Here is a 27,075-nt window from a genome sequence, read left to right as displayed (position 1 = left end):
TTGAATACATGCCGACACACTCGCGTCAGCAATTCTGTCGACTTTCCAGAAAGCTAGGTGGAAGAGTCCTCTTGGCCACTCCGACAAGGACTAGGCGCAGTGCCAGGGAGTTGTCATGCCTAGCTTCTTGCACGGTTCGACAATTTCCGATCCATTTTCGACCATCTGTCTGGCTGAGACATTGAGAACAGACCAAGCCTATAATGCCCCCGCCACCATTCGATCAACGGCTATTGATGCGACCGCCAAAATCTTTTTCGGCAGCGTCTTCATATTGAAGGTCGGCCGGCTGGTCTTTGCTTACCAGACCAGACCAGATCAGTCGAGCCAAGGATCGGCACCGTGCTGACGCCCGTACTTACTCCTCTGGTGCCAAAGAACGCCCGTTCACCTGTATGTACGTGCAATCCCCATTGACGTCCGAGACGAGGCTTTGGGCTCAAGGCTGGCGCAGCAACAGCATGGGGCGCCGGACGGGTCCCCTTTTGCGCCTTGCGACTGATCCTGGAGAAACAATCCGGGGTGTGCATGGAACTGGCAGTTCTGGTGGCCGCCCGCCAAGTTATTGCTCCGTTCTGCATTGGCTCGAGAAGGAGCAATGGGCGTCGACAGGAACGCCCATGCCCATGTCTGGGGTTTTTCCGCAATGACCCGAAACAGCAAAAAGCCCTTTCGACACATTACCTGCAACCGTGGGGTAGGTACTTGTGTACGTATAGTAACTCAGTCCGGGCAGGATGGCTGAAGGCCTTCGGCGACCAGGGAGGGAACTTGCAATTGGGCTTGGCGACGGGAATACACATGACAACGAGGTTTGCGACCCGGTCCTATCTGTGTGAACCGACGCATGCAGTTACTGGTTTGAGAGCGGCCCAACATCAGAACGATTGCACGCTAGCGCCTCTGCCGCCCAACTAACTTGGTAGCCTCGGGCCGGCATGATCGGCTAGCAACTGGTCCTCGATTGCTGCTATGTGTTACCAGAGCGTAAGTTATGCTCCGTGTGCTTCTGGTCTATTCGTTACTGTTCTTCTTCTGGCTTGTGAGCAAGAGCTAGCGCCATGTTGGCACCGGACGAGAGGAGCCGGGTATTGCTTCCCGCTCCTTGTGATTCCAGATTTGCAATATCCAGCCCTCCAGCCCTCCAGCCCTGTGCGGATATCTGTAACGTGATTCAAGTACTTGCGAGTCGCTCTCAAACGCTCGTGTCAAGATCACACGACTGCGAGCCCCGGCCCCAGGGTAGACGAGTCGGTCCTCTTCGAAACATGATTCGAGTTCTGTCACCACTTCCCACGCCCTCTCGAAGCGTGTGCAAACAGGCATCCGCTTCAGCATCAACATGGACGGTGTTACCTGGCTGTTCGCCGATGCCATGCTCGGCCTGCAGGATGGCTGCCCAAGGTTATAATACGCTTATGATTGAAGCCTCGTTGATTGCCACCTGCAGATGAGCCCGCGCGTGCAAGTCGGTGACCAAGGCCTGCACACTTGCGATTGTAAAGGTATAATATACTCAGTTAGCAGAAAAGCAATACATACCATTTATAGAAGCCATGTCTCAAGCCTGCTCGTTGCTTTTGACGCTCAAGCCAGGCAGCTCAGCTTGTTGTCTGCATTGTACGCGGTACAATCTCCCACTCAGACGTCGATTTCTTCGCCTCTCACGCAGTTGCGTGGGGGGCATGAAATCACATTTTGTAATGCGATACTTGAAGTATGGGGGGTGTGATTGTCATTATGCCACCTGTCTCTCATTCTAGAGACGAGTTGGACATGTAAAGGGAGGGCCATGGGGGCGAAGATTCCACGTCTGGCTCAACCATCCAAATCCAACCCTGGGTCCGAACGACGCCATGTATTGCCAAGACCCGTCCATCGATGCATGCCCGTCCCAACTGCCCGAGAGGCGATGCCAAAGTATCTGCGAGGGGTCTCCATGTTTTATCCCCTGATATCTTACTCATGACCCTTGCCAGACAGAACAAGATGAGGTAAAGGCGTGTTCTAGATTAGGGCTGGCTGACTTGAAAGCTCTTTCATCGTCGTCACTATACAGGCTTCTCCGTTTTCCAGTCTGGCGGCTCTGCAGCAGCCACGATGGGCGCTAGAGGGTTCTGCGTGTATCGACCAGACAGGTCAGTCATTACGAATAATAAAATCGATCTCGCCATGATATAACGTATTAGGACCTCGTTTCTTCCTAGTTACTTGTACTGTATGCCACCTGTCTCGGAGGCAAGCTTGGCGCGCAGCACTGTTTGTGGCAGGCAGCTGTGTGAGATGTTCACGGAGAGACGAGGAGCTTGGCCAGCTGGTTCCAGCACACTCAATTCGACTGGTATCCGTACTCCGTACTCCGAATACTGGGTAACTAGAGGGGGCAGTTCAACTCCTAGACGGAGTACTTGGCAACCCCGTCTCTGTGATGACGGCCTTGGCGCATAGCTGCAGTTTCGCCTGCAAGGTCGCGGGGAGCGTTCAGTCTGCCAACGCCGGGCTAATGGAGGTGGCTGCTTCCCTGCTGCGAGCCGAAGTAGTTGTTTGAAAGCCACCAGATGAAAGCTCCGCTAGACCACCAGAAGCCCGGCTCTTGCTCCGTACAGCATTGTAGCATCGGCTTTGTGCAGTCTTGTGGCACACTGGTACGTACCCCCTGCTGGATTTGAGAACGGGCAACGTTGAACTATTGTGGATATTGTAAGGTGGTTTTGCAACATCAATGGGCATGCACGTAGTGAATGGCCAGTCAGTGGAGTTTTGTACAAAAGTTGAAACTGGAGCCGTGCAAAAAGAAGAAGTGATGAACGACCAAGTCAGTGAGCTCCAGCCCATTTGTCGACTGCTCCGAGCGCAAAAGCTGACGCAAAATAAGTTGCTGTCGTCGGCGTGCTAGTTATTCCATACATGTTTTGTAGCATCCGAGCAGGGTCATGGTAGCTGGTGTCTGCCGCCAGCTCTGACCACCATACATGTACCAGGGCCTTCATAGGTATCATCAACCTGCATATCCGCGATCGCAACTGTGTGGAGGGGCAACGACCGAGTTCACTCGAGGATGGAGGGGTAGTTGGCAAAGAGTCGCAGGCGGCGACGGCAGGCGACGGGCACGAAAAAAAGGTTGTGCGCCTCACTGGCTACCACCGCCAAGAGGAATGGCGTGCTCGGTCAGCGACAGTTGAATTGCACGATTGATTTGGCTTGCAGGCTCGGCGGGGCCCAGACAGTCCCGTGGACCAGGGCTGATCGGGACAGAGGAGAAGGATTGGAGCGAAACACAGACTCGGGAGGAGAAGGAAAATCATACACGTCGCCTGCATGATTCAGCGCTGTGCCACATGTGGTGTCGCCGCCGCCGCCGCTGTCATGTTGTGCGATGTGATACACTGGAAAGCCAACCACGAAAGCCCAGTGCTTCTACTCGACACGGTAGCCCGACAATGGTTATGAGGCGCTCTCAGCGGCCAGCCATGAATCCTGCCCATTAATATCTTTCAGTTTCGCTACGCGCCCGGGCTGCAGGATGACGTAGCAAGACCAAGAGTTTTTTCGCCGTTGTGCCCAAGGACAAAACAGCAAGAACTGAAAACCCCCCTTCGTCTGGTCGCAAGGCCTAGGTTGCAACGAGCCACGTTACGGACTGTCGGGGCTTTTTCGGGGATGGGCCCGGACGATGGCGGTACAAGAACCAAAGGCACCAACACAAAAGCACGCCCCCAAAGGTGAAAAACGGGCCAGAGCCAAGGAAGGACAGGCTTGGTCTGGAGGACAAGTTTCGAGTGAGAGGTCGATGGTCCCTTTCTAACCCAGCTTTTTTAGCTTGTCTGCTGTCGCAGGGAAAGCGGTTGTAAGCTGTCGGATCGCACGGTGGTGAAATACGTTACACGGGAGCCGATTGGAGGTCAACGAGGCTGGCTCTTGCGGTAAAACAGCCCAGTCTGGTCGTGACATTGCCTGGCTGAAGAGCATGCAAGACACAATCTCCAAATAGCCATTTCGTTCACTCTGTGTGCAAGGCCACTATTTGGAAGACCGCAAAGTTCAACGGAGCTGCGTGTAGTAATCGTTTCGGCGATTGCGGAATCGGAGGAATCTGTGAATGAAAACATATGGTTTTCTTTTGTAGGTCAGGAGAAACTGCACCAGACAGACAAACAGGATTCGATAGACCATCCCTCCGAACAGTAATAATATTGACGGCACCGGGCGACACATATTCAAACAAGGAGGGCGCTACAGGCAGGTGGCTTTCTTCTATCCTCCTTATTACCTACCCAGTAGCATTTGGTAAAAGAGGCCCAGCAGTGTCACGACTTCAATACGGAGGGGTCAGGGGCATCCACTCACACCACAGCAAGAGCCACTTGCTACTGTGCCATGGTTGTTCTGGCCATTTCGTACCAGCGGGTTGTCAGTGGATATCATGGACCGGCAACTATGTAGCGACGATGACAGTGGTTCTGTTTAGCGAGAGCAGCCATGTCGCAAAGAGAAGAAAAACGGCAGTAAGCATCATGCATACATACAGCCACCGAGCCAAGCCATCCACCAACAAGCCAAATCAGACCCTAGTTAACAGTAAGGTTACAGGGCCCCTGTGGCCTCATCGTCATTGAGCAAAGCCTCACCAAAAGGGAGCTGCTGCAAAATGATCCAATTGCTGTGCTTGTTTATTAGCGCGAGCCTCGTCACAGTGTGTCCGTATGACCAGTCACGGCCCGGGGCCGTGGATGACACGATGGTGCCCTGGTGGCAGGCGGTAGGATGAGGAATGTTGCTGGGAGCAGTCAATTAATTAACGAGATGCACTCATCTTCTATTTTTACCAATGCATTGATTGAGTGGTTGGCAAATACTGAATGTATGGTGCTGGGATGGGTGGACAAGACCCTGCTCCAGGTATGTACATATGTCGCTGGCTCCATGCCTGTCAGAAGCGCAGTCGAAGCCGCGGGCTCCGTTGGAAAGGCAAGCAGCCATACAAATCATCAACAAGGACAAGCCGTAAATAGAACAATGCCCAAAATCGCATTTCGGTTCTGCGCATGACGGTGTGCACAGGCAGCCGCATTGTAGTGGGCGCTCTTTTTTCCCTCCCAAACAGACCGTGGCTATCTTGATGAAAGGTCGTCTTGAATGCCAAATCAAACACGCAAGTGGCATCTCTTCTCTTCGAGCTTCCCTTTACGGTCGGGCTGATTAGTCGTGGCTTTCTCAAATACCAGTAGGTTTACATTTTGCAATGACAGGGCCATGAAAGAGGAGCCAGAGAGAGCCCATATTAAGCCAGTCGTCATCTGCACGTTGACGACATCGGCGGGCCAAATTTTTCGGGCCAGGACGAGCGCCAGTGGTTGGTACGGTATAGTGACTAACGAGGCTAGTCCCATGCAGAAAAAAGGCCCAAGACATTTGCGTTTCTCTTGTGCCAGAGTAGTAGCTAATAATAATGGTTACGTGGTGTAGTAACGAGACCAGAGTCGTTCGAGTCGAGAAGTTGTGCTGCTCGGTGATTACCTGTGTACAGGCGGCGCAGGAAGAAGGCCGAGCCAGCGCCGCCCTCCCCCATCGTACCGCCCGTTACCGAGCGACATTCCGATCCGCGTCGGGCAGTTTCGCCATTGAGGGCAGCCGGCTATTGGGTGGTGGGCAGGTGAAGGCGGCCGGCGGCGAACTAGAAGAGAAGCGGCTCGCACGGTGTGGGCGGCGCTGCGTCGTCGATGGAGATTGGTTCTGATTGAAGCCGACAGGGCTCCCATTTTAGAGGAAAATAATTGTGGTCACCGATTCTATCTCTGGATTCTGTGTGCTGTTGTAATAACATGGACCCTGAGGGTCATTGCTGCTTGTTTACGTTACCGACAGAGTCGCAACCAGGAAGGAGGAGCACGCACCGTACCCCAACATCATCTTCCACCTGGCTGGCAGGCATACTTCGTAGCAGCGACAATCGAAGCAAAACATTTGTATGGTTTGTTTGGTTAGCCATCGTACGCAATAAGCTGATGCTGAATACCGGCGACCGAGTAAGTTAGTTTGGAGGGGCAATTCAGAGTGCAGAAAAAATCGAGTTGACACTAGTGCCCATTGCAGAAGCACCGCACGATGGCTTGCATCGTGCAGAGAGCGTGTGAGGTGACGCCTCAGGCACTCAACTAGGATCGCAGAGGCGAGTGAGGCTCCACCCGAGCCCTTGGCTGGGAAGGAGGGCCCACCACAGCCTCTGTGGGTGAAAAGCCGGGCTTGCCCATCGTGGGCGAGGCGGAGCTGAGCTGAGAAGAGACGGCTGGTGCACTTGAGGTGTCTACAACAAGGAATAGCAAGTAAGAAGGGCGGGGAGCAAAATTAGAAGGAAAACAATAAGGCAAGCGTGGTTTGATGACTGCGTACCTATAGGTAGTCGCTGTCCTTTCTGGTCTTGAAATAGCCCTACCTGTTTGTTTTGGTCTAACAGGTAGGTACAAATCTTACTACTGTAAGTACGAATTACACACTACGGAAGGCAAGGTACATAGTTAAGATACCTGGCTAATCAGGTGCTCAGTGTCAGGCAGCAGGGCCATCCCACATCCCACCTCATAAGCATCATCAGCAGCGATACCATCATCATCCTGAGGTACCTCACTCTGTGTAAACATTCCGCATCTTATGAGCACAATCTAATCTGTAACCAGGTACTCCGTAGTCATGAAGTACATGTGGACTACAATGCTGTACGGCGCTGCTCCCCATTTCCTTTGGCCCTTGGCAGCCCCTCCCCCTTCCACTGGGGGGCCCGGGGCACTGGGGGTACTTACAGGCTGCATGCACTCCCAAAGCCACTGAACACCACGCCCCATCTCACCCCCCAACTGGCTGGCCTGCACCCACTCTTTCAAACCGCTTTTTTACCCGCTGATTCCTCTAACTGTAATGAGGTACCTAGGTACCTAAACGTGTCCGGCGTCGCCAACCTGTTTCTTGTGGAAAGACAGCACTATTGCCGCGATTTCGAGTTCACGATTTGGCTGTCGTGGATGTGATTATCCCGGTCCTGTGTTTCGAACATTTTGCACTCATTCTTGTTTCTTCCGCTGAAAGACATGGTATGCAGCGCTCAACGCTGCGCTTACCACCACTGCGATTGATTGATCAATGCCGAGTGGATAATATTATGATTCTGATACTCATGCTCATGCTTAACCCGTTCGCCAGTAACTGACTAACCTGTGACCAGGAGCTCGTAAACTCTGGTGAACGAAGGAAGGCCCCTACTACCTACCTCTAAAAGTAAGATAACCTTACCTCTTCCTCCGACTGTGCTGTTTGGCTGTGCTGGCTGGTCTGGTCTGGCTGCCCAGACCCGACTGCATCGAATCCTGCATGCCACAGCCAGCCCAGCCTTCAGGGCAACCTCTGTCTCATCATCAGCGCAACAAAACCTGTGCTTTACCCACCTCTTTCCTCCTACTTCTTCTTGACCTTTTTTGTCTTGACATATATTTACTTGCTTTCCCTTGTCTCCCTGCGTCTTCCTTGCACCACCCTCCGCATACATACCTACCTACTAACCACGGATAACCTGGTCCCCCTCCAGCTGGAAGCCGGAACCCGCACAAACGGACCCTGTCCTGGGGCTCGTTGCTCACTCGACCCGCCCGCCACTCACTGACCTCTTGGTCTCTGACACGCTCGTCCTCTGTCCTTCTCAGCGGAGGTCGGTACGGGGTACATCCTTGAATGGCATAACGGCACCCATCTTCCAGGTACTCATTTTAGCCAAGAAGTTACCATTGTCATCTGATACACAGGGCAAAGTAACCTCCCTCATTACTCACTGGCAAAAGGTACCTACCTCATCGGTACTTTCAGACTGCACCTGGAGTCAACCGCACCAACTCTGAGCCCACCCTCCGCCTTCTCTGCCACCACCCTCTCTGGCTCTGGCACTCTGCCACTTTCTGTCTTCTGCCCGTTTGCCGCCGGGCACCCACACCCACTCCGGGCACACCACATACATCCACCCGCCAGACTGACTCTCCGTCTTCTTCCTCCACCGACGCTTTTGCTTCCTCTTATTCTTCCAAAGAAAAAAAATCCTACCATCCTTCTCCTTTCACTCCTTTCACCTCCACCTGCTCCCTGGTTTCCTGCCTCGCATCTGCCTCCGCAGATATCAATATCCTCTCGCAATGATAATTGACGGCGAAAAGTACGCTTGCGAGGCATGCGTGCGCGGGCACCGTGTTAGCAACTGCCAGCACTCGGGTAAGTCTTTCAGCACCTGGACGCCCCTACAACACCCCCTACGGCGACCGTTCCCAACCCCACGCCCACTGTCGCCGGCGCCCATGACAAGCACCACGATGGCCTCTTCCAGTCGACGGATGCCTCTCGAAACGCGCCGACTTTTTTTCTCTCCCCTCTGAAGCTGTATCTAACTGCCTCTGGTCTTATACAGATCGTCCTCTTCAACATATCAACAAGAAGGGCCGTCCTGTCTCTCAATGCGCCCACTGCCGGTCCATGCGCAAGTCGCGCGCTGCCCACATCAAGTGCGACTGTGGTGAGAAGACGAGCAAGTGCACTCACTTGCAGCCTACCGTCGAAGGACACACTGGTGAGCTCTATTGAACCTTTCAGTCTCGTCTCGCAACTTGCTCCGAGTCCTAACGCGCCCTCTTCTCCCTCGCTCAAGAGACCTGCTGCTGCAACCACGGTGGCCGCTGCACTTGCGCCCTCAAGAAGGAGCCAAGCCTCGACACCGTCCATGAATCCGACTCGGAACAAGAATCCACCGACGTTCAAGCTGCTGCACTCGCGGCCAGTCGTCCCAAGCCGCCCGTCAGACCCCGACGTCGTGCCAACACCATCCACGCCGATGGCGGCCTCTCGTTCGACGAGAACGGCCATCACAAGCCCATGGCCAAGCACAACCGGGCTGCCCAAAAGTGCAACCCGTACCAGCTTAATCGCGTCAACTCGGCCAACAGTGCCAGCAGCCTCGGTGCTGGCGTTGAGGGTCTGAGCTTCACTCACAACTCCAAGAGCGCTGCCGCCCGCGAGCGCCGAGTCAAGTCGGAAACCGCCTCGCCGCTCATGGCCGCCTCCAGCTTCCAGCTTGGCACCGCCAACCTGCCACCTCTGGATCTCTCCAGAATCGACAATTCCGCCTACATTGGCAACGGCGGCTCCTTTGACCTCTTTGGTTCCGGCTTTGACCAGGACGGCCCCATGTACAGCGCTGGCCTCTCTGCCGCTTCGGTCGACTGGAGCAACTACGAGTTCAGCGACGGCCGCCCGGACAACTTTGCTCCCTCGAGCTACAGCCAGACTGGCGGCCGCAACTTCAACGGCCTCTGTGAGTTTGGTAGCGGCTCCGAACAGCTTCCCAACCTCGCCAACACCACATCCACCTCGGGCGACGTCTCCGAAGTCGAAGACTTTCTGCCGGGCGGCGACGACATGGACGGCTTTGGTAGCAACAGCTTTCTGCGCCAGAACGTCATGGCCGCTGGCGCTGCTGACCTGACAAGTATCGATTACGACAGCTTCTACAAGAACGCCGAAGCAAATGCCATGGCCGGTTCAGGCGTATCTCTCGTCGAGGAGGACCCCGCATTCTGGATGCCCAACTACAATGACGGCATTGCCACCGTTGATGAGAGCGCCGACCCGCTTGGTGCCGCGACAGCAAACAACTATTGGCAAGTATAGTCATGCTTCTTCGCATTCATGACTATGGTCGTCTGCCTTCTTCTCTTTTATTTTCTGTTCTGTCGAAACGTTATGTTTCTTCCACAAATTTTTACAGGGATACGGCGTCGAAGCTTTCTTTTCTTTCTTTTTTACTTCTACTTCAGGCGTTTTTGCTTGGGATAAACGAGATTCGTTAGAAGGAACATTCGGGATACATTTTGGGCGATTGATCGTGTGGTGTGGCTACATTCACTTTTTGTTCTTGTTCTGGCACATTGACGGGCTCATGAGGGCCGAGGCACGAGGCAGAAGAAGGGACGGAATGGAAACGTATCAAAGCGCTTGGGCTTCTTTGTTGCTGTTTCTACTTTCTATGCAGAGTTGTTATAGGCGAGATCGTCTTAGCTACTTTGTACTCTTGCGCTTGCCTCCTCCCCCGAATGCTGCTCCCTGCAATGCTCCTCTGCACATGCCTCTGAGCTTTTCCTTGGTTTTGCACTATAGAATCTGATGCGCATGATGCGTAAAGAGGCTGGTTGGGTTGGGTTGGGGTTTTGAAAATGGGATATAAGGGGCGTTTGGTTTGGTCGCAAAACTTACAAAAATCTATCTCTCCGAGTTCAGATGCAAGGTCTGCTTTGGTCTCGCCATTGCCCACAACGATGGACAATGACGGCCGTCTTCTAGGCCTTGCATCATGGCATGTGAAAGATGGGGTACATATACTTTGTGGTTTGGCGTTTATTTTTCTTGTTGGATAGATCAGATTCTGGCTAGAATCGCCTTTGTTTTTGGTGTCTTTTTCCCTTTTCTTTTCGGCTTTGCCTGGTGTTTCTTTAAAGGTGTTCGTTTGATTCGAGGTCTTGACGTTGCTTACAGGCGAGAAACCAAAGATAACAGCATATACCCCTTGGGATTGGGCAGCGAAAAAAAAAACAAAAGCTGGGGCGCACAAAAAAAATATATTTAGAGGTTCTCTTTTACTTGTTCAATACACTGTTTTACAGATGGCAGAAGCGCCAACAACGCACACGCACACTTGCAGCACAATACGAGGGCCGTTGGGGATCACATGGGCTAAAACCCCTGCCAATGGAATGGTACAGCCCAGCACGACAGAACAGGCTGGACATGTGCAGCGTCTTTCGTTTCCTTGGCATACGTGACTCGCCCCGTTCATCACCGGTGAGGCTTGACCTTGTCCTGGACTGGATGAGTGCGGGGTGGTTTGGTCAAGGAAGAAGTCGGGGGCAGATGCAAGCGTGATGATCCTTCAGTGTCTCTTTGGCCACCTCACCTCGTTGCCGATGAACAGGGTATTTCGGGGCAATTCTAGTAGGCAGGACAAAGAACAAGAACAAGAGCAGTGTGAGCTTTGTGGCTGTCACATCATACCTCGTCGCTTCCACGGAACACAAACAGGGCTACACAACCTACCCGCCGTCTTACAAGAGGCTGGAACCGGGACGGAATCGATCGGTTTAGCCCGCCCGCCTTGTAGCAAAAAGGAAACCTGCATGATTTCCCTTCCCTTCCCCCTCCTTCGCCTCGCATCCCCCCCCTCCCCCACCTTGACGTTGCAACGACGGGCAAACGCGGGGTTGGGAGAGAGGGCCTTGGAGGGTCTTCGATGGATGGAGGGGAGTGGCGAAACCGCCAGCCAGAACCCCTTCGTTTTTTGCGTTGGCAAATAATTACTGGGCTAGCAGCGGAGGAGCAAATCGACACCCATTTATTTCTTCGACTTATAAGGAAACATGACAAGTGCCGTGTTTCTCCCCCAGAAGGGTGGTGCATTCGCATAAATCATGGGAAAGGCACGGATGGGGAAGATACACCGTATAAGTGAGCAACGGGAAACAAAAAAAAAAGGCACGTTCCGTCTCACAGGGCAAAGGAGGCCTCCCCCAGCCCCAGCGCCCATTCCCTTTACGAGAACAAATAAAGAAAAAAAAAGATGCAAAAGGCGGGGATCTATTTTCATGCCGTTTCAGGCCATCATTGAAAAACAACCATTACTACCTAACTACAGGCTGTGTCGTCGTAAAAATCAGCCCCCGTCGCTGCAGAGCCAACCAGCAGACCTTGGCCAAAGCAGGAAGTTCCCGCAAAATATGCTGGCACGGGAAACTACAGCGAGCCCAGTATAACGGGGGGCCACACAAAGGTAGATCCAACGTTCCGTCGACAACCGGCGGAAAGGAAAGGCCCGGCGGCAGCCGAGAGGGGTGGTGGTGCTGTATTTTTGCGACCCGTGAGCACAAAGGAGGGGGTGAGGCTGCGAGTTTGGTGTACGGAGGGGTAAAGCAAAGGGCGTGTTACTGTAGATGGGATAAAACATCAAAGCAAGGTGGGCCGATAAAGTCATGGTTGAGCATGCGAACAAGGAGGGCGGTCGTGCAGCTATACAAAGATAGACTGCAAAGGGGACCGGCGAGGATGAACCGACAGACGCATGATGATCAAGTTTGCGGCGCACTCAGATAGAAGCACACAAGTCAGAGGTTAACCAACCTAGTGTCGGGTGCCTTCGTGAACAGAGCTTGTAGATATATTTTATAGGATCCATTGAATATCCATTATCCATCTCCTAGTCCTCCTTTCTTTTTTTTGGCAGCATCCCTCTTCATCTCACTCTGCGCATCAAACCGAACCGTCTCTTCTTCCATGATAAAAAAAAACCAGCGCTATACAAAAGCTCCCTAACAACTCCAAAAAGCGACACCAACATAGCACCGCCTGTAGGGTGGCGGGTTCAATTAAATCATGGTTTCATTAAACCAACCAACTAGCTGTCTTGGCCTTTTCTGCTCAACTTTGCTTTGCTCTTGTTTTGCTTCGTCTTAGTATACACTTGAGTTTACCAACGCCATGACTTGGGAACCCCAAAAGAAACGTCATCTCAATCACGTACAATACATACACAAGAAAGGTCATTATAGCCTCGCCAGGCCGAAGCCGCTTTAGACATCAATGATCTCACGCGACTTCGAGGTATCCCGTGGCGAGAGATGCAGTCGCCGCCGCTGCTGCTACAGCAGCCGCCGCCGCCGCAACTGCCGCGTCGCCTTCTGCAGGGGCGATCCCCTCGTGCGCGGTCGCCAGGTCCGCGAGGTGCTGCAGGCCCTGGCTGGCCGCCGCGGCCGATGCCGACGACGACGTCGGAGGGCGCAGCACTTCGGAGAGGCGGTCGCGCACGCCGGCCCAGTGCTGAGGGGTGCCGCCATCGACGACGTCGCGCGCCAGCGCCAGCGCCTCGTCGCGCGCGCGCTCCGACCGGGACAGCGTCGTGATGGACATGGTGGCCAGCGAAACGTAGTGGTTTACGAGAGGGCTGCGCAGGTGCGGCGTCGCCAGGAGCAGCTGCGTCACCTCTTTGGTCGGCCACAGCGCCTCCGACGTTGTCGAGCCCGGTGTGATGAGCGTGACGAGCAGCTTGCAGTGCCAGTAGGCGAGGTGGATCAGCGGAAACGCGCCGGCGTCCATGTGTGCGGGGAGGTCCTCGCGGTAGTTTTCGATATAGTCGCCCAGGATGGCCGCCATCGGCGGGTCGGCGGTGGCGACCCCGGTGGGGAGGTGAGAGATGACAAAGGATATCCGGTTGAGAAGCTTGGAGAGACGGGTGAAGTAGAAGCAGGTTTCACCAACAACTGCTTCCAGCCCGGCGGGAGCCACGACGCTATTGTCAGGGATCTGCGCTGGCTTGCCCGTGCCCGCCGCGTACCACCGATCCATGCCGATGAGCGACCACCAGATGCGCGTGCAAAGCGCCTCATTAGAGTCCGTCTCGGCTGCAGGATCCACGGCCGGCAGCTTCCAGAGCTTCATGCTATTCGCCAGCCCGACGGCGCGCGACAGCAGGAACGGCAGCGTCGACACGGAACGCCAGTCAGCGTCGATGATGAGCAGCAACAGCGTCTGCGCGTGCACAATGTCCGTCGCGCGTGTGCGCGGCGCCTCACTACTCTCCCAGTCGTGCAGCAGTGCGTTGGCCTGCTGGACGTCGCCCGCTGTGCTCTGCCCGACGGCGAGCAGGGCAATCTCAAACGCCGTCCGGACGGACAGTGGGCACTGCGCCAGAAGCGCTTGCTGACGCGTCTTGGTTGTTGCAAGGATGGGGTACAGAGGCTGGACAGAGTTGAGGAAGTCGTTGAGTACGCCCTCATCAATGTTGGGTACGTACTCGCCATCCTCCATGGGTAGATCATCCACCTCCTCGTGCGCGGGCTTTGAGGGCGTATCATTCACAGCAGAGGGCTGCGGTGCCAGGCTTGAGTTGTGGTAGTACGTGTTTGAATGCGCCGAGTCGGGCGGCAATGATCGAGGCTCAGATCCCCAGGGTGCTTGGCGATTGGGGGCGGGTGTGCTGAATTCATTCGAAATGCTCGAGTACGGGCGCTTGCGGCTGGCATCATCCACAGAGGTAGTGCCATTTGTACCCCGGTGACGCTCAGAGCTAAAGAGCTTGTCGATTTCGTCTTGAGACACGCCGCCATCAGATTCGAGCTTGCTCTCGATGCTGTTGATTCGGTCGGCAAGTTCTTTAATGTACCTACGCAAGATATCAGCAAGACTGCGCATTAATTATAGTGCAGGTATACCATACCCTTTGCTAGGACCTCGCTTTTGCGGTACGCGACTGAAAAGACAACGAATTGCAGACCGCGCGCAGCTAGAGCACGGAGCCTCGCCAGTGTCAGACTGCGCGTCGCATTTTATCTTTTTCCGTCTACACTCGTCGCAAGCACGCGACACTTTGGATCGTTTTCTCGGTGGGACTCCATCTCCCATGTTGTACTGGCCAAGGGGCGGACCGACGGGCACCTGTATGCTGTGCTGGACCATGTGGTCCGAGGTAGGGGTATCGTGCACGTAGCTGGGGGTGCGGTGGTCCGGTTCAGGATGGGGCATAATGCTACGCATGCCCGTCTCATCGACACCCATGTTCGGATCGGTCGTTGGCAAGAGGCCAGCACCAGCTAGGCCTTGGCCCAGCTGTGCTGCGAGCTGCAGCTCTTCCAGGTTGTCGGGGCGCGACACATGTTGCGAATCCTCCTCCGTATGAAGATGGCTGTGATCGTCCGTGCCGGGCATGTGGTCTTCAACATGTTGCTCCGTATGTTCGTGGGGCTCTTGCGTGTCTTCTCGGCCGTTGGTATTATAAAAAGGGCCCGTGTCCATGGTCTCGGCTCCCGGCGATGGATAGTTCAGGTTGGGGTCGTCGGCCTCGCCATCGCGACTAGGACCCATAGCAGGCAACGATACACGGGGAAAGGAGGGGTTCCTTCGTATTAAATCGCCCAACAATAGTGGTCAAATATGTCAACCAACGAAACAAAAGTTGTTTGAGCACGTTCAACCGTGCAGCGGCCAGAAGCGTAGAAATACTTGGACGCACGTCGAGCGTGTTAGTCGCGACGATGCTGCCTCGTCGCGATGGGCAAAAATAACTAACGAGCCATTGTTAGCACGAGGACAAGTGCAATGCACCATCGAAGGCAAAATGCCTAGGGGGAGGGTGCGAATATTTCGCTGGTAGAAAGTGCAGCCAATTGCCGACTTATAACTACAGAGCCGTACCTGGAATCCGGACGATGATAAATGCGATGGACCCGTCGCGCACAACGGAAGAGGAAGAACTCGGCGCCGTGAAGCGTGTGATTTTTAGGTGCGCTGCGATCAGACCACGGAGGTGGAAGAATTTTTCTGCAGCCCAGGCGAGGGCAGAAGTACCAAGGGCGACAATGGCTTAGTCATCAACATGCGCAGAGCCGCATGGCGACATGCATTGCTCGGCATACTTACGGCTCCCGTCAGCAGGTTATCCCTTTGTTCCGGAAATCAACAATTCGCCCAGGCAATGCACGGTGCGCCGCCCGGACAAAATGGAATCGATCTAGAAGTGGATTTCATGGCATCTCTCACCCCCTAACCCTTCTCCCATGCGCCTTCTTTCCGTTGCCACAGCACTTTGATCGCAGCAAGCCACATATGGACATCTTGACTCTCCAGAAGTGGGCCTACACAGACGGCGTTCCCAGCTACAACGCCATGGCGTATAGCTTGCTTCAGCACTACAGTGGCATCCCAGAGGCTAATATTGACAGTCACTTGCTACATATTGTAAGAAATCTTCTTGATGTTTTTTTTTTTAAACTTTCTTATGCTTGTTTTACTTCATTTCTTTAGTTCCATTCGCTTATATGTCTTTTCCTATTGCCCGAATTTATCTAACCTCTTCACAGCGCAAGCTCGCCTGGGATGCATCTCGACAGCCATTCATTGGGCGCTGGAAGTTCTTGCGCCTCGCCAAACCTTTAGACCCGTGCTACCAACAGGTTCTATTTCGTCTCACGCTTCCAGAATCTACAGACAGCATACTGGATATCGGCTGCGGCTTCGGGCAGGCACTGAGGCAACTACGCGCCAATGGGGTTGCGGGCTCCAAGCTCTTTGGTGCCGATATTGAACCTCGCTTCATCAGCCTGGGCTACGATCTCTTCCGTGACAAGGAAACGCTGGGAGCAACATTTGTCACTGGCGATTTGCTGAATCCTGACGATCGGCGGTTAGATGTGCTGTCTGGGCGCTTCACAATCGTCCACGCCGACAGCTTCTTCCACTTGTTGTCGTGGACGGAGCAGCTATACGCCGCCAAACGACTGATTATGTGGCTGAGGACTGATAGAAAGAATAGCTTCATTTACGGAAAACATATAGGGACGATCTACCCGACAAGGGTTTCTTCGGCTGGCAGCAGGCCGTATCTGCATAATGGTCAGAGCTTCCAAGGGCTGTGGGATGAAGCTGGGAGAATGACGGGTACACGGTGGTTTGTAAAGGTTGAGGAGAGTGGCGAACACGCAGATGACGCGATAGGGCTACAAGATGGGTTGATACCTGTAAATTTTGCAATATATCAATTGCCATGATGCTGGCGGATTGTAGACCGTTGTATGCCAGTCGGCGACAGGACCACCTACTAACGTGCCTGGTCCCTGTAAGTTGTTGTGAGACACTTGGAGTGTTAGCGGAGGATGAACCGCCCACGACATGATATAAAGATAGACCAGTGGATCACAATCGTGCTAGCTTGAAATTCTCTCACTAATGTGAGTATATTTCCGCTATATACTATAAATTGTAGTGTTCGAAATTGCGCGTTGAAATCGCGGGTTGAAAATTCATAGTCGCGATCTCGGGTAACCTCTCCGTAGCGTTAGTACTGGCGTACGTACCGATACCAATACCCCTCCAAGCTTACCGTCCGCTGGCCCACTAGGCGCGTCCTCCACATCGGAGCCCGTGTCGCAACAACTTCGGCAATCAACACCCACGATACTGCGCACTCCTGTGCCTCCCTTGGGAAGCCCGACTCAGCATTAAAGTATTCGCTATTTTCAGGAATTATGATATTGAGGATTATGTGAAATCAGCCAAGATGGATGCAGATTGGGACGAGGTACGGCGCAGCCCCCAACACTTGGCCTCTCCGCACACGATGCAATGACGCGCATGCGAACAATCACCCTCACACCGCGGCATTCACAATGCGCGCTGCCTGCCATACCGTTCCTCTAACGCATATCCATATCTTAGGTCGCCCGCATCCAATTCCCGCCACCAGGAATCCACGCCATGCCAAGCCCGGTCACGACCATGATGTTCGATACGTCGCAGGAACTGCTGTGGACTGGAAATGACTACGTACGACTACACACTTACATAGAGACGAATGAATTCTCACATTATTCAAGGGGCGCGTTACATCCTTCTTCGGAAGCGAGTTGCAGCGATACACCTCGTTCAAAGCACGCCTGTCCTCGGAGGGACCCGTCCGACAGATTCTGGTCAACGATAAAGGCGTGATCGCTCTCGGATCCAACGACGTCCACATGTCTCACAGAAGGGGTTCAGCAATATGGCATATAAAGTATGACCAATGACCATAGGACAAGGCTCGTGCGCTGACTCGGCCATAGGCACCAAGATATGCAGGACCTTCGCTGCATGAGCTTCACTTCCAAAGGAACCACCGAGATAATTGTTGCCGGGATGCAAGAGCAAATGCTTGTCATCGACCTCAATAAAGGCGAAGTCGTCAAGCAGGTACGAACGGCCGTAGCCTGGCGCTCTACCGCGGCTGACATTTGCAGGTCCCAACCGAGCACCAATATATCATCATGAAACGAGGCCGTTACATTTGCGCCGCAGCGCAGAATGGCCTTGTCAACTTACTTGACCCCGTCTCCTTTACTGTCGTCAAATCCTGGAATGCTCATTCAGCGCTTATCAACGACATGGACGCCCAGCACGACTTCATCGTTACATGCGGATACTCGCTACGACAAGGGCAGAACTATATGCTGGACCCTTTCCTCAACGTCTTTGATATCAAGAAGATGTCGTCTATGCCGCCAATACCATTCCCAGCCGGAGCCGCATATGTTCGCATGCACCCGAGAATGCTGACCACGAGCATCGTTTTGTCACAGAGTGGCCAAATGCACGTCGTCGATCTCATGAACCCAAACACCAGCAACGTCAGGCAGGCAAACGTTTTAACCTATCTCAGCATGTTTGAGATTGCCCCATCTGGGGAGGGCATGGCACTGACAGACGCCGAATGTCACATCCACCTTTGGGGATCACGTACCAAGCTCCATTTTGTAGACCTTGCGACACCGATTGAGTTTGCGGATACAGAAGAACAATTGGCCCCCATGGACTGGTCTTCGGAGATGTCAGTATACATGATACACCCCAGAAGCCGGGATGAGTGCTAACGCGCTGTAGACCACTGAATACCATCGGACTACCATACTACCGCGATGTTCTAGCCTCTGCATGGCCCGATCTAGTGTCGGATGTCGGAGCTCCGCCACCCAAACTTGACCAACAGTTCGTTTCTTCACTCAAAGCTGCTGGCTTTGCGTTGTATGGACGTAACACGCGGGGTCTAAGACGGAATCAGGCTGAAAATACTCGGAGTCTCGTCAAGTCAGTCAATGCTGGCATCAAAACGCCCAAGTTCCTGAGTGAAAAGGCGCGCGAGTCGGCCAAGTCAGACAGCGCTGGCGATGACAAAGCCGACGACCTTAATAGCCCATTGGCTGAGACTGAGATTGAAAGCAAGAAATCAGAAGTACCTGCCATGTATGGAAACGTGGAGATCAAATACAGCAAATTTGGTGTTGATGACTTCGATTTTGGGTAAGTCAGCCCTGCGACTCTCCGGCGCAAAAGCTAACAGTAGCAGATTCTACAATAAGACAAAGTATTCAGGACTCGAAATTCACATATCAAACTCATACGCCAACTCTCTCCTGCAGATCATGCACTTTATTCCCGCCATCCGAAACCTTGCTCTTCGTCACGCTGCTACATCATGTTTAAGCGAGACTTGCATGCTGTGTGAGCTTGGCTACTTATTCGATATGTTGCAAAAGGCCGAAGGATCCATCTGCCAGGCGACGAATCTGCTGAAGACACTCAGCAACCAACCGCAAGCTGGCGCGCTTGGTCTTTTAGAGGAAGATCCCCGTGGCTCTTCGCTTAATATGATGCTGCAGGGCTTGACGCGCTTCCTCCTCGACAGGATTGTACAAGACTTCCGGGTAGTAGAGGGCACCTCGGCGCCTATGGAGCAAGTCCTTTCAACTTCCGCAACTAGCTCCATCATCTGCAAATCTTGTCGCAGCGAATATACACACCCAAAGTCAACCTTGGTCAACGATCTGGTATACCCCTCTCCCAACACACAACCAACGTTTTCGTCAAAGATGCCGAAGGTCATATTCTCTCAGGTTTTGAAAAATAGCGTGGAGAGGGAGCTTATAAAAAAAGGATGGTGCGGAAAATGCGGCAAATATAAGGATATTGCGACAAAGAAGACCATTCACAGCGTCCCGTCCGTTCTGATTTTAAATACTGCCATCAGCAAAGCCGAACACCGCATGCTCTGGTCTACGCCAGGCTGGCTTCCGGAAGAGATAGGCATCATTGTTGACCAGGGCCAGTTCTTCTGCTATGAGGGGGAGGATTTGAAACTGCACCTTCAACGTGGCATGCACAATATCGCCGTCTATTCTTTGATTGGTATGGCAATCAATATTGAAAACGGACAAACTCAGAAGCCACATTTAGTGTCGATGATCAATGTCGCTCACGCTGAAGCAGAAGCGCCGGGTAAGAGTCAGTGGCATCTGTTCAACGACTTCCTGGTGAGGTCTGTCAGCACAGAAGAGGCGCTCACTTTCAACCCCTCGTGGAAAGTACCGGCTGTCATTGCCTTCCAGATCCGGGACGCGAACAACAAGCTGGACTCGACGTGGAAAGATCAACTTGATAGCTCTGTCCTCTACGAAGATATAAACCCGCACACTCCTGAGAGCAAAACATACCAAGTGCTCAAGCAGTTGACAGAGCATCCAGGTCCTGACACCATCATTGCCCTGGATACGGAGTTTGTGGCTGTCAGGCAACCGGAAATTGAGATGAACTCGGACGGCGAACGAGAAACAATTCGCCCAATTGTATACGCTCTGGCAAGAGCCTCAGTTGTCCGGGGCCAAGGCGAAGAAGAAGGGTTACCGTTCATTGATGACTACATCACTATCAAGGAGCCAATCGTGGACTACCTCACCTCTTATTCGGGCATCACTCAGTCAGATCTAGACCCACGGGTCTCCCAACACAGTTTGCTACCCCTCAAAATAGTATACAAGAAGCTCTGGGTCCTGCTCAACCTGGGCTGCAAATTCCTGGGGCATGGCCTCAAGCAAGATTTCCGCGTCATCAACATTCACGTACCCAAGTCACAGATTATCGACACGATTGACCTCTTCTTCCTCAAGACGCGATTGCGGAAACTGTCGCTTGCGTTCCTCGCCTGGTACCTGCTCAAAGAGGACATCCAGATGGAAACGCACGACTCCATCGAGGATTCGCGCACCGCGCTCAAGCTATATAGAAAGTACCTCGAGTTCGAAGACGCCGGGATCCTGGAGCCGATGTTGCAGGACATATATCGCGCCGGGCGCGACGTCAACTTCAAGCCGCTGCGCAAGGATGGCCAGGACGTGGAGCGCACGGACACGCCGCCGCTGTCGGTGGACGGGAGCGGCAACGGCGGCAGCGTGGCTCCATCGACACCGGTGAGGCGAGCCGCGACGCTGGCGACGCCGGGGTTTGGAGGGGGTGCGTGGACGCCCGGAAAGGGCTCGCCGCTGAGATAGGGTGTCAGGCCGGGAAGCACGATGTGAACCTTGCAGGAAGGAGCATCGAGAGGTTTTGATTATGCAAGATATGCAACAATAGCTTTTATGATACAATTGGATTTCGTGATTGCCTTGGGTCTCGGCTGAGCTTGGCTCGGCGCGTTATGGATTCACAGACGTATGACGGACAGTACGATGAAGAGATTAGGGAATTCGCAGTTGAGAATTCAGATGAAGTAGCTCTATTTCCCGCAGACACCACATTACACGTAGTATTCAATCGATGTTATCCTCATTCTCTGCTCCTGCTATCGTCAATCGCGCCCCCCCCCCCACAAAACCTGAATTCCCGTTACAAGGGAAAACATGAGCCCCCAAAACCGACAACGCAGCTCGTTTCACCTGGAGCTACCATTTTCAAACATGCTGGGGAGAAGGAAACGAAAAAGGTACACACGAGGTCCCGCCAACAATCTAAACTACTCATAAAACGCCAGTGAAGGAGGAAAAAGCAAATAGTGTGAGAAACATGAGCAAGACATGGACTGCGCGGTAACATATATAAATTGACAAATTCTGCAGAGAAGAATGGGAAGAGGAGAGATATGGAAACTGAGGGAAAAGAAGAGTATGTTTCAATGGTGACTTGTTTTTTGTTCTTGCTTGAGTGAAAGAGGTTTCGTTGTTCTGTCAGAGTCGTTCCAGCATGATCGTTCCTGCAGTTGTCCTAGGAAAGTGCCTACCCAACGCCAATTCTATGCATAGAAACAATATCCCTCCGGTATTCCCTACGGCCTCCCGCTTCCTTCTAGGATTCGTAGTCTTGCCTGCGACGTCTGCGAGAATCTTCAAAGCACTGTGCCATCTGCAGTGATGCCAACAAGGGGCAGACGGCCTCTTCTAGGTTGACCTGGGTCTCGCACTCGTTGTGGATTTGGGTGTGGAGGCGCTTGTAGCTTGTCCAGCGTTTTCGCAAGTGCGTGGTGCACCATCGCACAGCCTGGATTGAAACGTTGATGCGGTCAAGAGACTAGTAGCCATTTAGTTGGCGGCTATGGCGGAGGATTTGAGGCCACAATGTATCGGACTTCCCGCTACAGCTCGGATTCAGCACCATTGGTTGACATGGCCATTGGGCTGCCGTTTTGGATTTGGTTCCGCCGTTGGCGGAGGCGCGCGTTGCCTGGCGGCCGTCTGCGCACAACAGCGCGGCTAGTAGTGTCATGCTCGTCTTCATCTGAGTCAGGGTGTTGTTGGCGATAGAGCCTCGCCTCGTCGAGCTCAGTCACATCGGCGGGCCGGTCTCTTAGCCAGCGCATGCGCGGGCCTGTGCGAGCACGCTCCGACACCTTGAAGCCGTAGATCTTGGGCTCGTATATGCGGTGGGGACCAAGTCCTGGGGCAATATTCCTCGTATACATGCCGTTCACGATGGCCTCCCCTTCGGCAATCGGAATGCGACTGTTAATGGAGGCCAGCGTTTCTGAGCCGCGTCGCGTGAGGTCATACTCTGGGAAAGTCATGAGGAAGAGAGCGCCGAAAGTGCGGCCGAAGAACGCTCCGTCGACAGTCTGAAACCGGCTGTTGGGGGGGACATAGACGTCTAGACAGGAGGGACAGAAAAGCTTGACCGTATCCTCGCCTGGGATATCAGACAGGCCGACGGGAAGCGTGCGCGATTGCTCACAGTGCGTACGAGGGCAGGCGCCGAAGTGTCCCAGCTCATACTTTTCGCTCATCTGTTGAATGCCGACTCGTGAGCAAATGAATCGCTGGTGGATAAGGCCGTATAGCAGCTCGGCGGAGGATTCGATAACAGTAAGGTCGCTGGCCATTCTGGAATGTCCTCTTCTCTCGTTGCCGAACCGCGAACCATGCTCCATAGCAGACTCGTTGTCGTAGTCTTCCTCATCCTCGTCAAGGTCTTCGTCGTCTTCTTCGGGCTCTACATCGAGAATCATCTAGAACCAAGTGTCAGCGGCCCGTCCAGAAAGAAGGAGCTGGTACTGATGCAGCTTCTTACCTCCAAAGCTTCCTTATACCTTTCGACTTGCGTCTGAAGACCCGTCAAGTTGAAGTCATCTTCAATAAAATCTTCAGACACCTCCGCAAAATATTCATGCCCGAGCAGGGAGCAGAAGCTAGTGATCCAAGACTCGGGCGCGGCCGAGGATGTCGACATGGCGCCGCTCAACACGCTAAAAGATTGAGGTTCAGGAGCCGCGCGATGCCTTGTGTCTGGCCAGCTCGCGTCTTGGGGGATAGTCGAAGCTCTGGGCCGTCTTGCAATGCCTATTGGTGGGTGTTGGAGCACGTCTGTCAGGCGTCGCAGCGCGCGTCGTCTCCCGCACGCTTCGAGGCAGGTATTAATACCGCAAAAGCTCTATGAAAGAGTATAGTCGCGTGCGCACCGCTAGAACGACTAATATGAGCCCCGGACTCAATGGGGTTGCTGGGATAAAGCTGCTGAAACTGCGTAAAATGGCGTTTTGATGGCAGTGGTGGTGGGATGTTGCGGTGGGGAGGGGCGAAAGACGCCGCGCAGCCCGTTGGTGGACTGGCGGAAGCTGGGTTTACCCGGCCTCCGCGGAATTCACCGTAATAATACTTACTGTCCAGCAACTTAAGTAGCTGTGATAAACACTGACTGACTGAACTTGCACCGCGGAATAATAATAGAGCACACCATATCACTACAACAAATCCCGTGTGCTTATTTGTTTGGCTGACGGATTGACCGGCAGGGTCATGTCGTCCTTATACGTCGGCCGTTCGGCGGCGAGGCAGTTTCACAGCAGTGCAAGCCGCAGCCTCACTGTACTCCCCGTACAAAGCATGCATTGGAATGCCACGCTCGACAACATCCAATCATTTAAGCACGGCGCCTTTGCAGAAAAAAGGCCTGTCCTGTTCAGGAAAGATCATGGCTCTCCAACATGCTCAATACCTGCTCTAAATAAATGGTTCGAACCCCCGACAGAGGGCTCTCATGCAACCAGGGGTGGCCTATCAAAGCACCTTGAAGAGTTTCATCAGCTACCGTTCCCATACGAGATAGTAGCGTCATCAAAAGAAAATATGCAAGCCATCCACGCACTTTGCGACTCATTAATGGCAAGCCAGGATGTGGAAGATCAAATAATAGCCGGTATCCTGCACTCGACTGTAGCAGCCTCTCCAGGCAACCGCTTCTTCCAGGTCTTCGCACCTCTAAAGCTGCTGCACAGGGCATTGGATTTTAACCAGCTGAGAAAAGCTTCCGGTAAAGACGTCGTGGAATTATACATTGCGCAGTCGCTCCTGGCGGATCTTCCAGCAAAGCTTCATAAAGACCTTCCAACCCCAAGGTTAGTCTTGGAAGCTGGCAAGGGGGACGTCTACAGCTCATCAATCTGGTTCGGCACTGAGCCTACATATACACCACTTCACCGAGATCCCAATCCCAACCTGTTCTGTCAACTCTATAGACAGAAGCTTGTCAGACTTCTCCCGCCCCAGCTAGGAGAACAGCTATATCTACGAGTTCAGTTGCAGCTTCGCCTGCAAGGCAACAGCCGCATCAGAGGTACAGAGATGATGGAGGGAGAAGAACGACAAGTTCTCCACCAGGCAGTTTGGCAGCCTGAAGACGCTATCGAGGAGATGTGCGAAGCGGAAGTCGACGCTGGAGACGCGCTTTTTATACCAGAAGGGTGGTGGCACTCTGTAAAAAGCAAAGGGGCGTCAGGAGACTTGAATGGATCTGTAAATTGGTGGTTTCGTTGAAAACTGCTCGACCTGTATATGTTCGCTATAAATTGGCGCGGAATATTGTCGCAATTAGATGTTCTCCTGTATAACATTATCGTGCTGCTTCGTACATTATCTTCTTACTTTTGATCTTCTCTGTCTTCCCTATATCCCCTATTTTGCCTATCTTATTATATAAGCTAGACAATTACCGTTACGAAATCGGTCTTCTCTCACTGACGTTAAAAGAAGGCAAACGCCAATCCGCCAACCGACGCTGAGTTCAAGGTGAGGCCTAAGCTTTTTTGTAGGGTGGCAAGCTAAATAATAAACTGGTGCGACATAATTTTGAGCTGCTGCTTGAGATAGTCGCTGAAATCGAGCCACGCTCAACAAAACGCGGCAAATCGTTCAACTTCCATAGCAAAGGTTTATGTACGGTAACCGACCAACAACCAGCACATACGACCATAGATAACAGAGAATTCGGGGTCCCGTCCAGCTCTTTATTTTGGTTCTTTAGACCTAGAAAAATGCAGCCTTCGACGCAATCCTTGGAGTAGTGTGCCTCCGTTTTTGGAGGATAACGGACCTCACCCGACCCACCCTTGACAGCCTGGCGTCTATTGCTATTGAAATGCTAACTACTGAGTACTCTCGGATGCTTTTTTTTTTATTTTTTTTTTTCGACTTTTAACTTTTAACTTTTAACTTTTAACTTTTGCCACTGTATTTACACAGACGTGCTTTGTGTGATTTTTTTTTTAACACACACGAATCTGCGGTCTGGAACGGCCCGACTGGGTCTATCTGTCCTGTCACACTATGTAGGTAGGAAATCGTTGTTCTGCTACGTCATTCCTGGAAAAAAATTGGCGTTGGAATAGAGCTAGCACATCCCTATACAAACCCCGAATCCCCTCCTATGCGTTTGCAATTTCCATGTTGCTAAAAATCTCCGAACAACAAATCCCTATGCGCCACGCAGTACCACGATTAAACCATGAGGGCTTCTAGCCGATGATGGGGTTCAAGGGCAAGCCTACCCCCTACTTCTGAGGCGAAACACTACACATGCACACATAGAAAGCGCGTATCAATTTGGCTGGTCATGAAGAGATTAGCCAAGGCCCAGTCCTTTGGAGGCCAGCGTCGAATGACGCAGAACAAACCATGAGAGTCTTGGCCAGTGATGATACGACCGGGAAAACCCTTGCTGTTTTCTCTGGGGTGCTGAGGCCTTTTTTTATATTTCTTTTCCAAAGACTTGCACGGTACGGAATATCTTAGGAGGAAGGATGTGTTTTATTTATTGCCACTGCTCGTTGCCACTGGCTACCTGCCCTCTTTCCTTGCTTCATGACTACGTCCTCCGATCCGCGGGTTTCCTTATCGCCATCCCCCCTTCGTCTTTCCCAGCTTAACCAAACAGTGAGGGGTGTTGTGGCAGGATTGTCCGGACAACGTTGTCGGAGGCGTAGCTAGTGCTGCTGCCGTGAGTTAGCGACTGAAGAATGAATCAGATGTTCCTGAAGTGGACGTACCGGTACGATCGGATGGTATTGAATCGGCAGGGTCGGTGAAACACGAGGTGATGGACGCCCGATGGTGCTGTTGCTTTGGTGTTGTGGCTTCCGAGGTGCTTGGTTTCCGAATTGAACCTAGAAATTGGGGGGTGGAATCAGCACAAGGCTGAGTGGTATATTCCATAAGAAAACCGTAACTTGGGTAAGTCTGCCGCTCGTTTGACGGAGGTCCTGCCATTGCTTCCCTCTCTGCCATTAGGCGAACGATTCCGATTGGCCATTTGGCCAAAGTCGGCTGCTCGGATATTTTGCAATCCGCTCCTGCTCGATGCACTCTCCTAAAAGGGGAATCTGTGATGGTCAGTTCATTGACCAGATTGCCGTTTGCTATGGGAGCCGCCTGGCGATTACCACAACGAATGCTCCAGTGTGTAGCTACATACTATGTAGGTTACTGCTATGTACGTATGCACTACGCGATTATGTAGAGATTGAAGCTGCCTAACTAAAAATACGAAAGCAAGGAATACAATATCAATTAATAGCAGAAAGGGACATCAATCCGTAGTATAGTATGGAGTACTAGATGGTCCTTTACGCTGTTGCTTGAGAACAAGTTCCGGCCCCTCGCCTGTCTGTGTGAAGCTCCTTCCGCCCTCTGATGTCCGTTCTAGCGATCCCCGTAGCGTTAGCAAGTCACCAGCGATGCGCTAGCTTGGCAATGGCGATGAAAAGGCCCAAAGATCATTTTCTGGCAGTACCCACCAATTCTTCGAAGAATTTGTGAGCGAATGTTCTGCGGATCAGGACATGGTCACGATGTGGCTACATATTAGTTAAGGGAGGCACCAAAGTCGAGCCAAGAGTAGACATAGCATAATATCGCCTTTATATATTAAAACTGTTAAGGTATTAATACATAC

General features: G+C 52.8%; 5 protein-coding genes across 5 annotated transcripts; 3 read left to right on the top strand and 2 right to left on the bottom strand.

The window, feature by feature from the left end:
- Positions 1-8,171: 8,171 nt before the first annotated feature.
- On the top strand, positions 8,172-9,696 carry ISF_02521 (Copper fist DNA binding domain protein; the record flags this gene model as incomplete). Its single annotated transcript, XM_018846127.1, has 3 exons — positions 8,172-8,247; positions 8,441-8,599; positions 8,678-9,696. 3 exons carry the CDS (start codon positions 8,172-8,174, stop codon positions 9,694-9,696), a joined length of 1,254 nt encoding a protein of 417 aa, XP_018706834.1.
- Positions 9,697-12,657: 2,961 nt separating this feature from the next.
- Positions 12,658-14,928, bottom strand: ISF_02520 (Fungal transcriptional regulatory protein; the record flags this gene model as incomplete). Its single annotated transcript, XM_018846126.1, has 2 exons — positions 12,658-14,230; positions 14,285-14,928. The coding sequence occupies 2 exons, from the start codon at positions 14,926-14,928 to the stop codon at positions 12,658-12,660; spliced, it is 2,217 nt and encodes a 738-aa protein (XP_018706833.1).
- A 741-nt stretch (positions 14,929-15,669) lies between these two features.
- Positions 15,670-16,453, top strand: ISF_02519 (Methyltransferase type 11; the record flags this gene model as incomplete). Its single annotated transcript, XM_018846125.1, has 3 exons — positions 15,670-15,801; positions 15,924-16,348; positions 16,399-16,453. The coding sequence occupies 3 exons, from the start codon at positions 15,670-15,672 to the stop codon at positions 16,451-16,453; spliced, it is 612 nt and encodes a 203-aa protein (XP_018706832.1).
- Positions 16,454-17,119: 666 nt separating this feature from the next.
- ISF_02518 (Exonuclease, RNase T/DNA polymerase III) lies at positions 17,120-20,915 on the top strand (the record flags this gene model as incomplete). Its single annotated transcript, XM_018846124.1, has 7 exons — positions 17,120-17,140; positions 17,278-17,385; positions 17,436-17,611; positions 17,661-17,787; positions 17,835-18,421; positions 18,475-18,891; positions 18,932-20,915. The coding sequence occupies 7 exons, from the start codon at positions 17,120-17,122 to the stop codon at positions 20,913-20,915; spliced, it is 3,420 nt and encodes a 1,139-aa protein (XP_018706831.1).
- A 1,076-nt stretch (positions 20,916-21,991) lies between these two features.
- Positions 21,992-23,079, bottom strand: ISF_02517 (casein kinase II beta subunit; the record flags this gene model as incomplete). The annotated part of the gene is made up of 2 exons (XM_018846123.1): positions 21,992-22,858; positions 22,921-23,079. The coding sequence occupies 2 exons, from the start codon at positions 23,077-23,079 to the stop codon at positions 21,992-21,994; spliced, it is 1,026 nt and encodes a 341-aa protein (XP_018706830.1).
- Between the last annotated feature and the right edge of the window lie 3,996 nt (positions 23,080-27,075).

The sequence above is a fragment of the Cordyceps fumosorosea genome (assembly GCF_001636725.1).
Source record: "Cordyceps fumosorosea ARSEF 2679 chromosome Unknown scaffold_4, whole genome shotgun sequence".
NCBI classification, from domain to species: Eukaryota; Fungi; Ascomycota; class Sordariomycetes; order Hypocreales; family Cordycipitaceae; genus Cordyceps; species Cordyceps fumosorosea.
The sequence above is the reverse complement of the archived record's forward strand: the minus strand, read 5'-3'. Positions and strand labels throughout refer to the sequence as shown.